The 17,152-nt window shown below is 41.0% G+C and overlaps 1 protein-coding gene across 3 annotated transcripts in view; it reads right to left on the reverse strand.

Annotated features, from left to right (window-relative positions):
• The window catches only part of LOC134345472 (serine/threonine-protein kinase PAK 2-like), a 93,961-nt gene that overhangs the window by 11,886 nt on the left and 64,923 nt on the right, over positions 1 to 17,152 (reverse strand). For all 3 annotated transcript variants that reach the window (XM_063046178.1, XM_063046179.1, XM_063046177.1), the window contains 10 exons: positions 12,999 to 13,099; positions 11,688 to 11,832; positions 11,530 to 11,564; positions 11,033 to 11,149; positions 8,851 to 8,983; positions 6,227 to 6,290; positions 5,803 to 5,851; positions 2,847 to 2,959; positions 2,458 to 2,575; positions 366 to 465 (listed from right to left, as the gene is read on the reverse strand). In XM_063046178.1, coding sequence (XP_062902248.1) covers positions 366 to 465; positions 2,458 to 2,575; positions 2,847 to 2,959; positions 5,803 to 5,851; positions 6,227 to 6,290; positions 8,851 to 8,983; positions 11,033 to 11,149; positions 11,530 to 11,564; positions 11,688 to 11,832; positions 12,999 to 13,099 — 975 coding nt within the window. The remainder of the gene's footprint in view (positions 1 to 365; positions 466 to 2,457; positions 2,576 to 2,846; positions 2,960 to 5,802; positions 5,852 to 6,226; positions 6,291 to 8,850; positions 8,984 to 11,032; positions 11,150 to 11,529; positions 11,565 to 11,687; positions 11,833 to 12,998; positions 13,100 to 17,152) is intronic.

Here is a 17,152-nt window from a genome sequence, read left to right on the forward strand (position 1 = left end):
TTCTACTCACTTAACTATTCACAGTAACAGAAATTTTGACCAGGGGTGCCCAAACTTTTGCACGCCACTGTATGTATTCAGCGCCTTCTGAATTGCTCTTAGAAACTCCAGCCATTGCTGCTTTGCTGTCAACCCTGGTAGTATTCTCTTATCAATCAACTTAGGCCAGCTCCTCTCTCATGTACATTTGCTGCCTAACCTGAGCATTACCAGTACTGCATTTCTCCCCCCAGATTTTCAGCATCTGTAGTTTTGATTCTTTCGAATTCCTTTTCAATTCCCAGATCTAAGCCTAATGAAACGCAGCCTTTCACTAATGGTAAGGAGGAGTGCTTCAGTATGATGGGAGCCAAACTGTTACTTACTGAGTTTCACAGATCCATCCATTCCCAGCAACACGTTATCACTCTTGATGTCTCGATGTATGACCTGGTTCGCATGAAGGAACTCCAATGCTTGTAGGCACTAAACAGAAAGAAAGGGAAGATCGGGCACTGTTTTGTATTTAATAAGTTCCAGTGCTGGGAATCTCAAAACAAAGACTGTGAATGAGATACCCTGATGCACAGATTTATTCTTTCATTATAGTGCTTCAGTTTTGTGGAGAGACTGGGCAGGCTGGGCTTGTTTTTCTTGGACCACAGGGGGATCTGGTTGAAGTGTACAGAATTCTCAGAAGCATAGACAGGGTAAATAACAGAAAAGTTTTCACTGTAAAAGAGGCAAAAAGTGTTAACGAGCATAGGTTGAGGGTAGGCAACAAAAACTTTGAAGGAATGGGAAATAATTTTGTTTTTAACCCAGAGGGTGACTGGAATTTGGAACATGTTGCCTGAATGGCGGAAGTGGGCACCTTCACTACATTTTAGTAGTAAATAGATGGGCACTTGACATTGCCAAGGCTGAAATGGCTTCAGACCTAGAACTGGTTAACGGGATTAGTGTAGATGTGTAGTTGATGATTGAATTAGGTACATTTGGTCAAAGGGCCTGTTTTTCTTTTGCTGCTTTCACCTTTAAAAGTAACCCATCTCCTTTCTCTTCCATATAACTGCAGGTGGACCTGAGGAACGCTAGGTAAAGGCAGGTGGACGTGGGGAACACCGGGTAAATGCAGGTGGACCTGATGAACACTAAGTAAATGCAGGTGGACCTGAGGAACACCAGGTAAAGGCAGGTGGACCTGAGGAACACCAGGTAAAGGCAGGTGGATCTGAGGAACACCAGGTAAAGGCAGGTGGACCTGAGGAACACCAGGTAAAGGCAGGTGGACCTGAGGAACACTAGGTAAAGGCAGGTGGACCTGAGGAACACCAGGTAAAGGCAGGTGGACCTGAGGAACACCAGGTAAAGGCAGGTGGATCTGAGGAACACCAGGTAAAGGCAGGTGGATCTGAGGAACACCAGGTAAATGCAAGTGGACCTGAGGAACACCAGGTAAAGGCAGGTGGACCTGAGGAACACTAGGTAAAGGCAGGTGGACCTGGGGAACACTAGGTAAATGCAGGTGGACCTGGGGAACTCTAGGTAAAGGCAGGTGGACCTGGGGAACACTAGGCAAATGCAGGTGGACGTGAGGAACACCAGGTAAATGCAGGTGGACCTGAGGAACACCAGGTAAATGCAGGTGGACCTGAGGAACACCATGTAAATGCAGGTGGACCTGAGGAACACTAGGTAAAGGCAGGTGGACCTGGGGAACACCAGGTAAATGCAATTGGAAATAAGAGAAATCAGAAGCACATTTTTGAAAAATGGCTGACAGTACGTGATTTTTTTTTCTTATTTAGAAGCAGAGATCAACTAAATGTAAAGAGATATACAAGGCAGAATTTTCCCTGCCATATCTACACCATCCTGTAAACAGACTATTATTTGCCAGGCAAGTGTCAATAATATGTATATAAATAATAAAATATCAGAAATTGCCAGCTTATTCAGTATTTTCAATTGAAACAAGGAATCAAGGGTAACCCATGTTACAGCACTGAAGTTCCAGTGATACAGCTGTGGAATCTGCTTCAGAAATCAGCTGATCCACAGGCATTTTTGTAAACCAGTAGAAGTCAGGTGAAAATGAATGAAAATGAAGCAGCTTATGCCAGCAGTCACTCCTGTGGGTAGCTAAATCATAAGTGATGAATTATACAAAAAAATAGAAACCATGCAAAGTGGCCACAATCGAGATCTCTACAGGCTTATGTGGCTGCTCCCATAGCCCTCAGTACCCCGATCTTTCAAAAAAATACATCTACCTTTTCTTTAAAGATCTCCACGGTCTACATTGCCCCAGGGTAAAGAATTCTAGAGATTTACCACACTCTGATAGGAGAAATTCCGACACACCTCAGATTTTAATGACACTCCCTTATTTTCTAACTATGATGACCACAAGTTTTCCTATTAGTATAAGAAAGATGCTGAAGAATTGGAAAGAAACTTCGTATTGACACTTACCTCCCTGCACACAGCAGCAATCTGTGCCTCATCCATACAGGTTTCGGTAACAACATCGGTCAGAGAACCTCCAGCCAGATATTCCATGACAACACACAACTCATCTCCCACCAGGTAGCTAGAACAAAAAGGCAGCAGTTGTTTGTAACAATGGCCCATTAACAGCAAGAGTGCTGCAGATACAGCTTCTCAATTATATTTCCAGCACAGGTTACAAACCCATTTCTGAGGAATATCATAAAGACAACAATATACACTTAGCAGTCACAAGGTGATGGCCGAGAGATTTCAAAGAGGAATTATTTCACTGTAGGTAGAGGTGGATGGAGGAATGCATAAAGCAGATTCTAACTGGTATTGTGCAAACAAACTTGTTCTTTCTCTATTACCTGTCGAGGAAATTGACAATGTTGCTGTTCTTCAGCTCTTTCATCACCAAGATCTCATTGATGATCAGCTCTTTCTTTGGTTGTTTCTGCAGGTTGATCTGTTTGATTGCCACCTGGGAAAGAACATGCATGGCATGGTTATGCAGCTTGTCCAAATGCAGCACCATCACAGCGCAACCCTATCATAAATACAATGCTCTGCTTACAGGCAGGATCAGACAAAGCCACTGTATAATCATCGCATTCCTAAACTACAGGAAGTCTGCTTCATCTTGCCATACCTAGTTTTCTCCCACATGGAAGGTAGAGTTTTTGGCAGGCTGTGGCAGGCAAGAATATTTCTTCAGCACCATCAGGATAAAACTTCCTAAATTACTTTCTCACAACGATCATGCAGCCATATAATTTCAAACAGCACCTCTGGCTTCACCTAATTCATCGTAACACCCACAGATCATTAACAAGCTGACTTGACTGCTCTTTTGGGCAATAAACTAAACCCAAGATCAGTAATGGGCAGCATCCATATAAAATACCTTTCTTCATTGTTCATAGACACAACCCAAGTAAAGCTTCTTTCCAGAAACCAGTACAAGTTCCCCCATGTTATGAACACCCACTATACAGTGGCATGCAAAAGTTCGGGCACCCCGGTTAAAATTTCTGTTACTGTGAATGGCTAAGCAAGTAAAAGATGACCTGATTTTCACGAGGCATAAAGTTAAAGATGGCACATTTCTTTAATGTTTTAAGTAAGATTACTTCTTTATTTCCATCTTTTACAGTTTCAAAATAACAAAAAAGGAAAAGGGCCTGAAGCAAAGGTTTGGGCACCCTGTATGGTCAGTACTTAGTAACACCCCCTTTGGCAAGTATCACAGCTTGTAAATGCTTTCTGTAGCCAGCTAGGAGTCTTTCAATTCTTGTTTGGGGAATTTTTGCCCATTCTTCCTTGCAAAAGGCTTCTAGTTCTGTGAGATTCTCGGGCCATCTTGCATGCACTGCTCTCTTGAGTTCTATCCACAGATTTTCGATGACGTTCAGGTCAGGGGACTGTGAGGGCCATGGTAAAACCTTCAGCTTACGTCTCTTGAGGTAGTCCATTGTGGATTTTGAGGTGTGTTTAGAATCATTATCCTGTTGTAGAAGCCATCCCCTTTTCATCTTCATTTTTATAGACGGTGTGATGTTTGCTTCCAGAATTTGCTGGTATTTAATTGAATTCATTCTTCCCTCTACCAGTGAAATGTTCCCCGCGCCACTGGCTGCAACACAAGCCCAAATCATGATTGATCCACCCCCATGCTTAACAGTTGGAGAGGTGTTCTTTTCATGAAATTCTGCACCCTTTTTTCTCCAAACATACCTTTGCTCATTGCGGCCAAAATTCAGCATCAGAAGTTTGCAAAGGAACATCTAAACAAGCCTGATGCATTTTGGAAATGAGTCCTGTGGACTGATGAAGTTAAAATAGAACTTTTTGGCCGCAATGAGCGAAGGTATGTTTGGAGAAAAAAGGATGCAGAATTTCATGAAAAGAACCCCTCTCCAACTGTTAAGCATGGGGGTGGATCAATCATGATTTGGGCTTGTGTTGCAGCCAGTGGCACGGGGAACATTTCACTGGTAGAGGGAAGAATGAATTCAATTTAAATACCAGCAAATTCTGGAAGTAAACATCACACCGTCTGTAAAAAAGCTGACGATGAAAAGAGAATGGCTTCTACAAATGTTTGTACAACAGGATAATGATCTTAAACACACCTCAAAATCCACAATGGACTACCTCAAGAGGAGCAAGCTGTAGGTTTTGCCATGGCCCTCACAGTCCCCCGACCTGAACGTCATCGAAAATCTGTGGATAGACCTCAAAAGAGCAGTGCATGCAAGATGGCCCGAGAATCTCACAGAACTAGAAGCCTTTTGCAAAAATCCCCCAAACAAGAATTGAAAGACTCCTAGCTGGCTACAGAAGGCGTTTACAAGCTGTGATACTTGCCAAAGAGGGTGTTACTAAGTACTGACCATGCAGGGTGCCCAAACTTTTGCTTTGGGCCCTTTTCCTTTTTTGTTATTTTGAAACTGTAAAAAATGGATATAAAGAAGTAATCTTACTTAAAACATTAAAGAAATGTGCCATCTTTAACTTTATGCCTTTTGGAAATCAGGTCATCTTTTACTTGCTTAGCTATTCACAGTAACAGAAATTTTGACCGGGGTGCCCGAACTTTTGCTTGCCACTGTATAGACACCCTGTACATTTAAATGAGCATTTGGGACCCTGGTGGGGTGAGTTGCTTCTGTTGCAGGACTACAGAAATCTTCTGTTGAGTGCAATAGAACATTTCAGTGATTCCTCTCCCCTTGATCCACAACTATTGGGGGCTGCATTGAGCCCTGCAATGCTGCAAGCACTAAGAAGATTCACCCACTCATTGAGTCAATGAGGCTGGCTGGAAGCTGCTCTTTCCGTGCCTGCTCAGTCTCCCATCACACCTGTCTGTCTCCTACACTCTTACTGTTCATCGCCAACTTAGCAACAGTTCAGGTTACAAACAGTTTTGAGGAAAAGAAGATATTACACATTTTGGATGTGACTGTAACATTTAAAATCATGACTTGTGGATTTGGTGCACCTTACTGCACATAATGTCCTTGTATCTTACAGACAAGGGATTGAGGATATGCTGGACTTTGGAGTAACAAGCAATCTGCTGGAGCAATTTAGCAGATTGAGTAGCATCTGCAGGGGGAAAAGAACTGATAATTTTTTGGGGCAGGGTCCTGACTTTGACTGAATACATAGACAATATCTTGCCCCCTTCAACAGATGCTTCTCAACCTGCATAGTTCCACTAGTAGATTGTTTACTGCCCTAGTATCTTGATGCCTAGAAGTGGAAAGCCCCCAACCTTAGCCTGATAATAGACAGCTTCCAGGTTTAGCAGTGATTTACCTCCTGTCCTGTGGCAACATCAATAGCAGTGAATACAGTCCCAGAAGCACTGTGAGGAAACAGAATAATAAGTGTAAATACAAGAGATTCTGGAGATGATGGAAATCGAGTAATACACATAAAATGTTGGGAACTCAGCAGGTCACACAGCATCTATGGAGAGGAATAAACAGTTGATGTTTCAGGCTGAGACCTTTAATCAGGACAGTGAAGTATTTCTGCATTAGTGCACTAATATGATCTGAAACCCCTCTCACTGGGAAGTATAATCTGGATTCCCAACAGGTGAAAAACTGTCTTAAAAACTACAATGATCAGAGCTCTAAAGTGATCTCAAGAACTCAGTCATATTCTATCAGTCTTCCAGAACCTAATACATCTATCCTGACAAAGGTTGCATAGAAGCTGAAGAATTAGAACTTACCCCTGTCCAATTTTCTCAAATCTGGTGTACTTCTTTTTTGGATCTCCAACACTCACAATGCTTCCTGTATAAAGATGGAGAAATGAGTTTATAACACAATAAGAAGCCCCAGGACATTCAAATGGTTCACAGATAGTCTCCAATATCCAAACTATCACAACCCAGAGCATAGTCCTTAAGTACAAATCAGAATACCTCAATTACAAATCCTTTATCCAATTTGGAGATTAGACCACCCCCTCTTGTGAATTTCATCCTTTCCCCATTGAGTGCTGCGGCCTGCATCACATATTTCCCATCACCTCAATGAAGAGTACTCAGTTATTCAGAGGAACAGTAATTCACTCAGCTCCTTGAACCGATTCTGTATGCTGTCAGTATACAGATGATCTGCACATTACTCCATTAACTTGACCAAGATCCAAATCCTTAAAATCCCCGACTTGACAAATGACACAGAAACAAGTTTTCCCTCATCTACTTCCACATTATCTTAAAAATTCTTCATTAGCGTACACCATTAAATCACCTGTAATTAAAGGAAAACAAACTTTGTCTATGCATATTTCTCAGTCTTTTGTGCTTTTAGTCCCTGGTACAATTTAAATGATTGCACATTGTATCGCTGAAAGATAAATATATTCTTCCAAAGGTTGTGTTCAAAATGAGCACAGCACCCAGGTACAACCCATGTCCTTCACTTTCCACCCCTCAAATGGACAATCTTTAATTGCAATTAAATGAAGAACTCAGTTACCCAGTCCATTTCACTAGTTCATTGACGAGACAGACAGTGGGGACGCTGTATTGCTTTGGTTATGATTCAGACTAGGACCACACTAAGGATGCAGGATCTCCTGTCGCAGCCACCCAGGAGAGGAGGCGCCAAGGAAGTGCAGTAGAGCCACTGTGGGGTGTACTGGTATCTGTATTGGGTTGGGGGCTAGCCTCTTCTGTTGGTGCTCAGTTGGTGGAGGAACAAGATGACCAAAGCAACATCACATAAAGCAACATCAGTTTTGGTCCCCTAATCTGAGGAAAGACATCTTTGCCATAGAGGGAGTACAAAGAAGGTTCACCAGATTGATTCCTGGGATGGCAGGTCTTTCATATGAAGAAAGACTGGATGAACTGGGCTTGTACTCGTTGGAATTTAGAAGATTGATGGGGGATCTGATTGAAACGTATAAGATCCTAAAGGGATTGGACAGGCTAGATGCGGGAAGATTGTTCCCGATGTTGGGGAGGTCTAGAACGAGGGGTCACAGTTTGAGGATAGAGGGGAAGCCTTTTAGGACCGAGGTTAGGAAAAACTTCTTCACACAGAGAGTGGTGAATCTGTGGAATTCTCTGCCACAGCAAACTGTTGAGGCCAGTTCATTAGCTATGTTTAAAAGGAAGTTAGATATGGCCCTTGTGGCTACAGGGGTCAGGGGGTATGGAGGGAAGGCTGGGTTCTGAGTTGGATGATCAGCCATGATCATAATAAATGGCGGTGCAGGCTTGAAGGGCCGAATGGCCTACTCCTGCACCTATTTTCTATGTTTCTATAAATCTACAGACATGCCACTTATGGATTTGGGCTAGATTATTATTTTTTTTTCTTTGTGGCTGTATGCTTTTCTGAAATCATAATTACATACGCTATTTCTGTTATGTGCTGTTGGTAATGTGTTTTGCTCCTTGGCCTAGAGGAATGCTGTTTCGTTTGGCTATATTCATGTATGGTTGAATGACAATTAAACTTGAACTTGAATAGTCTTTCAGTGCTCCAAATGCACAGCACCCAATTAAAATTCTCACAATGCAGTGCTTAATCTCCCATCTCTGCAATATACAGCACAAAATTATAGGCAGAATCCACCTGCCCAAATGCTCAGTGCTTGCTTACAGTCAAGATCAATATTACTATATGATCCAAGTCAGAAACTGTTCACAGCATAGATCAACCTCACCTCTCCTCTGCAGTACACAGCAACTCTATCACAATGCTGTCCATTTGACTTGATCCGAGATTTTACTTATTTCATTTTAACCAGAATGGAGTGGGGCCCCCAATATTTAACTGGTTTATTAAGCAAATCACAAGGGAGAAATAGAGGCTGCAATGGTGGCATGTGCAAATTTCAAGAACCTTAGAGTACAAAACCGAGATTATAGTTTATATAAATTGTAAAAGTGGTTGCAGTTAAACAATTTCCCTGCCTTTAACTATAATAAGGTGGAACATCAAGTAAGTAATGTTCTTCCATAAGCAAGCACAAAATGCGATTGTCCACTTGGAAGAAAAGACACCTGACAAACCACCAATAAAATGGTGTCGAAAAACACAATGTGTCATTCTTGAGGCTCCCGTTTTAATTCTGAAATTCAAAGGATTGATTGTTTTGGCAGTCAAGTGAAGTGTTTCAAGATAGCATCCAGTCATAGTAAATGTCTTAAACTAACGTTCAACTCACTTATTAAAACCCTTCCTCAAGCTCTTTCCATGAACTCCACAGCTGCTGTATGTGAAGATCCAACACACGCATCAGTTCTACCACATTAAATCTAAATATCTTGCTTTGCACCTACAACAGTGTGATTACCGCAGAGAACTGCTTGTAAAACTTGTAAGCACTTACTCAATTTTTCCATAATCTCATCATCTGTCATCTTAGTTTTCTTTTTTGCTTTCTCGGATTCCTTAGTGCCATCACCACCTGGTTCCTTGCTGGCAGCAGGGGGGATTGGATCTATCACCGAACGTGTATAAACCTTAAAAAAAAGTAAATGCTGCTACAGAAATTGCAAGATTACATCAAGACACACAACAATAATGCATACACAATGCAGCTTTTTAAAACATCCTTGAATCACACTTCATCTCCCATTATGTACTAATGTGCTGGAATACAGTTTGTTGCATGCCACAGTTTTACAAACCCAAACCAGATGAACATTATTGAGTTTAGACAACAGATGGTCATCAAACATCAGCCACTGCCTTTTAGTACCTCAGTCTCAAACCCATCCCACAGGTATGAATAAAATAAATGCGGAGAAGAGCAGATGTACAAAATCAGACCACCAGTGGTCATAAAAATCAGAGTAAAAAAACGTAAGGAAAGCTACAAAGTCAAACGGATACAGCACGCGAATGGGCCTTTGGCCACTGAGACAGACCCAACTATCAACCAGCCATTTACATTCAATTTTTATTCTCCTTGCATCTCATCAACTCCTCCAGGTTCTACCACACACTTACATCTCAGAGACAATTACCAACCATGTCAAACTCACGCAGTCACAGGGAAAGTGTTCCAAACTGCAGCTGAGGTCAGGATTGAACCCGGGTCTCTGGCGTTGTGAGGCAGCCACTCTACCAGCTGCACTGCTTCGTCTTTTCTATTTACAGCTTCTGATCTCCTGTGCATTTTCCACCACCTGGTTGTCTGCTCCAGTGTGCAACTCTGGCAACACTACAGTTACATTTATCAGTACTTGCAAAGTCATTACCTATTTTTAATTCTTGAAACCCACAACTACCAGGCATGCACTCTTTTTAAAATATATGCTTTGTAGTCAGAATAAGCACCTACAAATTCAACCAAGAAATGTGAATTCTGCCAGAATAACCAGGGATATAAAGGATAGATAGCTAGGCAGTGAAAAGTAAAAGGTGATATCTAAGGACAGGCTTAGACTACGGAGAGGTGTGGGTGTTCTCGGCAGTCAAGTGCTAGGCAAGTTTTCTGTGATTTGAATTCTCCACTCCAAACCGACTACCCCAGCAGGTATTGGTAAAACATTGCTTTCTGTATTTAACCTCAGCTAGATGCAGTTTATTTCTTAAACTGCTCTACAGTCATTTGCTTCTGTCCAACATCAGCAGCCAAGCAGATGCAATCTCTTCTGACATTCACCTTAAAGATCTTGCTTCTTGGCCTCTTTCCTTACCCTGTCTCTGTAACTTGCTAAAAATCTAATACAACCTTATACTTTTACTCAAACTTTCTTGGTTCTAGTGAAAGACCATTAATACGAACAAAAATAATTTCTCAATAGATTCAGCAGATCATGTAGCTTATAACCAGCATTCTCCCTTTTGTCTTCAGTGCCGCAGGTATTTTGCTTTTGTGATATTGGGAGGTCTATCCACAACTTCCACAGATAACACGAAAGGTTGTTAAATGTTCCAGAACAGATCTCTCTTACAAACTGCTAGATATATATTTAATGATGCAGCTTGCACCAGTGAAAATTAATGCTGTTCCATGCAGATACACTGTGGGGATAAAGATTGCCTGTGATAAAGATATGTATACAGCAAAATGGGCAATGGGTTCTACGCATCAGGCACTGAATACAAAAACAGAAATAAATGATTTCCAATAAATAAGTTATTTAGTGAAGTTTATCCCCTGAAGGGGGATACAGAAGGGGGGTTATAGAAACCTAATACCAATTCTAACAAACTACTCAGAATTCTAAAACTTCCTAATGGGGTCAAGCAGTAAAGTGGTATTTCTAGCTTAATTATTGGAAATAGTACATACTGAAGGCTTATTTCCATTATGTTGAGAAATGAAGAGTAGTTAGTTTTAGGATCAGTCTAAGAACTGTGGTTAGCAGACGTATTTCCAAAAAAATAAAAAAGAATAAATCCTGGAAGTGGCGAGTAAGCATGATACCCTGGAGGAAACTAAAGAAAGAAATGCATGACAACCTGAGTACAGACAACATGAGCAAAGATCTCTTTAGCCAGAGCACGGCTTGGTCTTGCTGGGCTTGGGCACTGTACTATGTAGGTTCAAGAGTACTCACGGATTTGGTGCACTCTGGCCTTGGGGCAATAGCTGGAGGGAGAGCCTCATCATCATCATCGTCATCTTCCTCCGGAACAGTTGGTACGTTTGAAGGTTCTGTGCCTTTTGAACTGCGCTAAAGAGAGAGGATTACACTTTAGAATTTCATCAAACTGCATCATATTCTATTCCCATAGTTCATATAAACCAAAGTCTTGTCCTGACTTATACAGGTGAAGTGTTTTCCTCTCATATTATTCAAATATAATTAGTCCTTCATACATAACCAGATTCACATTTAAATTCAGAGAATGTTTAAAATCTAATGAATGGAAAGCTCTCACAATCCACTTTTACAAATGTACACAAAACAGCATGTCATCATTTAGCGAATCACAATACTGAATTTTAAACTCAGTGATCTCACAAATACCAGACTAACCAATCCATTATATGCAAAGCTTCCCAAACATATTAGATACAGTTGGCCAAGATACAATGTAAAAAAAGACTCACCTTTGGTGTACCAGCAGGAAATCCATCTTGTTGGTCTAAATAAAAGAAAAAGAGTTCAAACCAAAGGTTTTGCATAATCCATAGTAATTATTTTAAGTAGGGTTACCCAACACCAGTCCACTCATGCACCATTTCAATATTCCACTTGATGGCCTTACCTGAGAAACTCAGATATTTCTGTTTCACTGTAGCTTTGGAATCATAGAACTTGAGCACATCTAGTACAGCCTGAGGATTTTTCTTCTGTTCCAGTTTGGTGATGTTGGAAGTCTGCAATAACCGAGCCCACTGCTCAGGCATCCCCTGCAAAACACCACCATTTCAGCTTCATAGGCACTGGGATTCATACGCTAACGAAGAACTCCTGATCTCCCAATCTACCTTGTTGTGGTCCTTGCACTTTATTTGTTTAACTGCACGTTCTCTGTAACTGTAATGCTATAGTGCATTTCTCTTTCCTTTTACTGCCTTGATATACTTCTGGATAGCATGAAACCAAAAGCTTTTCACTACATCTCAGTACATGTGAATAGAATAAACCAATACTAGTATCTGTTCACACATTCATTGCGATGGGCCCACAAGTCAACCCACCAATGCTGAGGGTTGAACTGCCCAATGTGTGTGGGGGCTATGAATTAAGCATTTAATACTCCTTGCCTTAGACATACATTTATTAAGACCTAAAACCAATACTCAGCGAGATCCTGAGCCAATGGAAATAGGACCCTTGGGATAATATTTGAACACTGCATCAGAATAACTGGGCACATCTCACCCATCCCAAAGGGCATGTCTCTGGCTTCAGTTCAACACGTACAAAGGAGAGTAGAGACAGGGAGAATATAACCTTGACTAAAACCTACTAATGCTTTGCAGGAAAAATCTGGACAACAAAATATTAGAATTATTAATGGAAAAGCTCATCAAATAAAAGCAACATTACACTTTATCTGAAGATAGATGAAAGTTGTACTTTAGTTGTCCATAATCTGTCGGGGCTTGGGTAGACTATGGTACAGATTCACCAGAATCACCCAAGCATCAGAAGGAAATTTGACCTTGATTTGTATTTAAACGTTGAAGGTGACCGAACCCAAGTTTCTAAAGGCAGAAATTTGGTGGTGTAGAACCACGTCTCTGGTGGGAGGATCAAAAAAAAGAGGGCATATCTGCCCAAAGATAAGCGCAGGATCATAAGCAAATTTCTGATAGTAGTCAAAAAAAAAATCTACCTTGGCAAAGTGCGAAGTTATTCAATCAGCCTCTCAATAAGAGGGCTGCACTTGGAAGGTTTGTGATATCAGCCACCAAGACTACAGGCAGGCTGTCTATATGACCTTCAGACGGTTTACGCATTAGTTAGTGACTGCCAGCAAATTAATTGGAATAGGTCAATTCCAAGACAGCCAAAAATCAAGTCAATCAAGCCAGACTGATCACCATTGCATATCTCATTGTGTACTCACTGTGAATTCGCCTGTTACAGCATCAAACCCAACATGGATTGTATGCTCAAAGTCTGACGGAGGGGATATTTCTGGCCGTTCTTTTTCTCTCTTCTTATTCCCTGTAAAAACAATGCAATGCTAGAGCAACTGTCAATCAAAAAGAATGCAGGAGCAATAAATTCAAAAGAACGTATTTAAAAATTAAGCACTTTGATAGCTATGTGGACAATTTCTGTGATTTAGCTAAAGGCTGTCATGCACACTTCACATGGAGGTTACCTAGAGTGCTTCACAGAGTGTTATACAGGGAATGAGGTACAGTGGTTATGATACTGAACTAGTATGTCAGAAGCTGGGAGTTCGGACACCAACTGAGCACAGCATATTAAACAAACCTTGTTATTTATTTTCTGAGTCCAGGAGTCAAATTACTGTAAAATTCCATCTAGCTCCACACAATGCAAGGAGCCATGTATCGTAATGACCTCCTCAGTGCTTCCCGATCCCACCTGGTCTGGCCTGTACTCGATTTCAGTATCACACTGTATATTAGAAAGCCTTTGGAAGGAATGCTTACACAATTGCTATGCAAATATTAATTTCGGCATGGAAAGAAGATCAAGAGATTAGATTACAAAATCTTGTCACAACAGCTGGAGAAATTAAATTCAGGTAATCACGTCATCTGGAATAATTAATTACAGTATGTAGTAATAACTGTGAAGCTTTTGACTATAAGACATAGGAGCAGAATTAGGCCATAAAGCACATCAAGTCTGCTCCGCCATTCCATCTTGGCTGATTTATTATGCCTCTCAACCCCATTCTCCTGTTTTCTCCTCGTAACCTTTGATGCCCTAACTAATAAAGAACTTACCAACCTCTGCTTGAAATATACCCAATGACTTGGCCTCCACAGCTGTCTGAGGTAATGAATTCCACAGATTCACCACCCTCTGGCTACAGAAATACCTCTTCATCTGTTCTAAAGAGACATCCTTCTATTCTGAGGCTATGCCCTCTGGTCCTAGACTCTCCAACTATTGGAAACATCCTCTCCACATCCACTATCCTGGCCTTTCAATATTTGATAGGTTTCTACGAGATCCTCCCTCATTATTCTAAACTTCAGTGAGTACAGTGAGATCATTCTTGTGAACCTCCTCTGGATCCTTTCCAATGCCAGCACACCCATAAGGGGCCCAAAACTGCTTCAAGTGTCTCTTGCATTCCTGGCATACTGTTAGTGTCTTCCATACTGAAGACTGGTGCAAAATACTTATTCAGTTCGTCCATCATTTTTTGCCCACCATTAATACCTCTCCAGAATCATTTTCCAGTGGTTTGATAGCCACTCTTGCCTCCCTTTTATTCTTTAAATAGCCAAAAAACCTTTTGGTATCTTTTACATCATTGGCTAGCTTGCCTTCAAATTTCTTCTTTTCTCTCCTTATTGCTTTTTAACCTGTCTTCAGTTAGTTTTTAAAAGCTTCCCAAACCTCACAGCTTTCTCCTAATATTTGCTACATTATATACCCTCTTGCTTTTATGCTTCACTTCCCTTGTCAGCCACAGTTATGTCATCCTCCCTTTAGAATACTACTGCTGCTTTGGGATAAATCTATCCTGTTCCTTCCAAAGTGTTCCCAGAAACTCCAGCCAGTGCTGCTCTGCCATCATCCCTGCTTGTGCCTCCTTCCAAACAACTTTTTCAGATATATAAACTCTCTCATATTTTGGATTGTCATATGAATTTATTTCGGGTAACACAAGCAAACTGCTGTCTTGACTTGGACAATCTGAAACACAACACCTGGGTCACTGCAGTGACACTGACTTTATATCTATGCTCTGGGACGGACTGGAGGCCTGTGACCAGTGGAGTGCCACAGAGATTGGTGCTGGTTCCATTGCTGTTTGTCATCTATATTCATTTTTTTAAAAGATGATAATGTTGTTAACATGGTTATTAATATGGAGATGATACCAAAATTTGTAGAGTAGTGGATAGTGAAGAGTGTTAGCTAAGTTTCTATGGAATCTTGACTAACTTGGTATGTGGACCAGGGAATGGCAAATGGAATTTTACTATGACAATTGAGATGTTGCACTTCAGTCAGTTAAACCAGGGCAGAACTTGCACAGGAAATGGTGAGGTCCTGGAAAGTGTTGAACAGAGGAACATGGGGTTCTCAACTTTTTTTATGCCACAGACCATTAACCAAGGGGCCGATGGAGCCCAAGATGGGAACCCCTGCTTTAAAATGAAGACACAGGCACTGCATACAAGAATTGTGGTCACAAAGACCGATTCTGGAAGTCTAGAGCAACACACAAAGTATTGGAGGAACTCAGTAAGTCAGGTAGCATCTATGGAGGGTAGTAAACAGTCAACGTTCTGGGCTGAGACCATTCATCAGGACTAGAAAGGAAGGGACATAAACCTGAATAAAAAGGTGGGGGGTGGGGGAGGGAGAAATTACTGCAAGTAGAGAAATTGACGTTCATGCCATCATGTTGGACTTATGAAGGGTCTTGGGCAGAAACGTCAAAAGTTTATTCCCCTTCATAGATACTGCCTAACTTGCTGAGTTCCTCTAGCATTTTGAGTGTGTGGCAAGAGAATTGTGCTGACATGTTACAACTATGCAAGTCATTGGCAAGACTGCATCTGGAATACTGTCTGCAATTCTGGTCAGCTAGAAAAGGTGCTGAAAAGATTTACAAGGATAGTGCTGCACTGGAGAGCTCGAGCTACAAGGATAAACTGAATAGGTTCAGAATTTTTCCTCCAGAGCACAGGAGGCTCAGAGGTAACCTTATAACATCATGAGGGCACAGAGAAGGTGAATGTCTGTCTTTTTCTAGAGAGTCTGAATCTAGAGGGCATAAATCGGAGTTCAGAGAGGAAAGACTGAAAGATCTGAAGACCATTTTTCACAGATAGTGGTGAACAAGCTGCCAGAGGAAGTGGTAGAGGTGAGTACAATTACAATTTTAAAAAGACATTCAGACAGGTACATAGATAGAAAAGGTTTAGAGGGACATTGTCAAATTTGAGGGAAAAGGACTAGCTCAAGTAGACAACTTAGTTAGCATGGACAAGTTGGGCTGAATCGCCTATTTCCATGCTATATAACTCAATAACTCTAATCTACTAGCCAGGGAAAGGGCAACTAACTCATTGGGAAACAAATTAAAATTAGTTGAACAAAGTTTTTTTAATCTATTTGTAAATTTCAAACACTTTCAGATGGCAATCATCAGGCAATATCCTTTGCTTTCTCACTGGATGTCACATTGCCAGTCGTTGTAATCAAAACTGCATTAAGCATGTTAATAATAATTTGGCAAAATTAGTACTACCTTAAAAAAGGAGAAGTTAAAACATAAATAGTAAGTGAACAAAGGAAATGTGAAACTCCCCCTCTGCAGTTTCACAGAAGCTACAAAACAGAGGTATTGCTCAAGAAACTCATTGTTTAAAAAAAATCAAGTTCCCAGCATGGTTAGGAGTAGCTAGCAAGCAATGTAGGTGGAGCCACTGTTTGCAGTGTTTGCCACCTTCTTCCCCTTCCTTCAAGCAAGCGCAACACAAGGAAACAAAAAATCAGAATACTGAATATTTGACCAGTTCCCTGGCACACTGAGGCACCAGACCTGAAAGAGACTATCATCCTGAAGACGACCATTTTTATCTTTCGAAGGTTTAACCCATTAACTCAAGAGTATAAAGTGATTACAGAATGCTTAGTGACCTCAGGAACCAAACCTACACAATAGCCTTTATTCAGATAGATCAGTGAGGTGCATGCTTAAACTTTGCTGAAATGCCTTCAGAAGTTTCAGTTGATGTAAGCTTTTATTTATAATTGAGAAAAGTATGATAAATGCTCAAACACAAAGTATTAAATACAGAACTGTGGGCTGTACAGTTAAAACCTTATCCATCACTGCAACCATGGTACACGTAACCCAATGGGGTAGTAACCAACACTAGCACGACACTGGAGACATAAAAGACTGCAAATGCTGATTTCTGGAGCAACAAACAATCTGCTGGAAGAATTCAGTGGTCAAACAGCATCAGTGGAGGAAAGGGGTTATCGACATTTCAGATCAAAATCCTTTATCAGATTCCTGGTGTAGGGCTTTGACAAAAAAATGTCAAT

Source organism: Mobula hypostoma, chromosome 4, assembly GCF_963921235.1.
Source record: "Mobula hypostoma chromosome 4, sMobHyp1.1, whole genome shotgun sequence".
NCBI lineage: Eukaryota > Metazoa > Chordata > Chondrichthyes > Myliobatiformes > Myliobatidae > Mobula > Mobula hypostoma.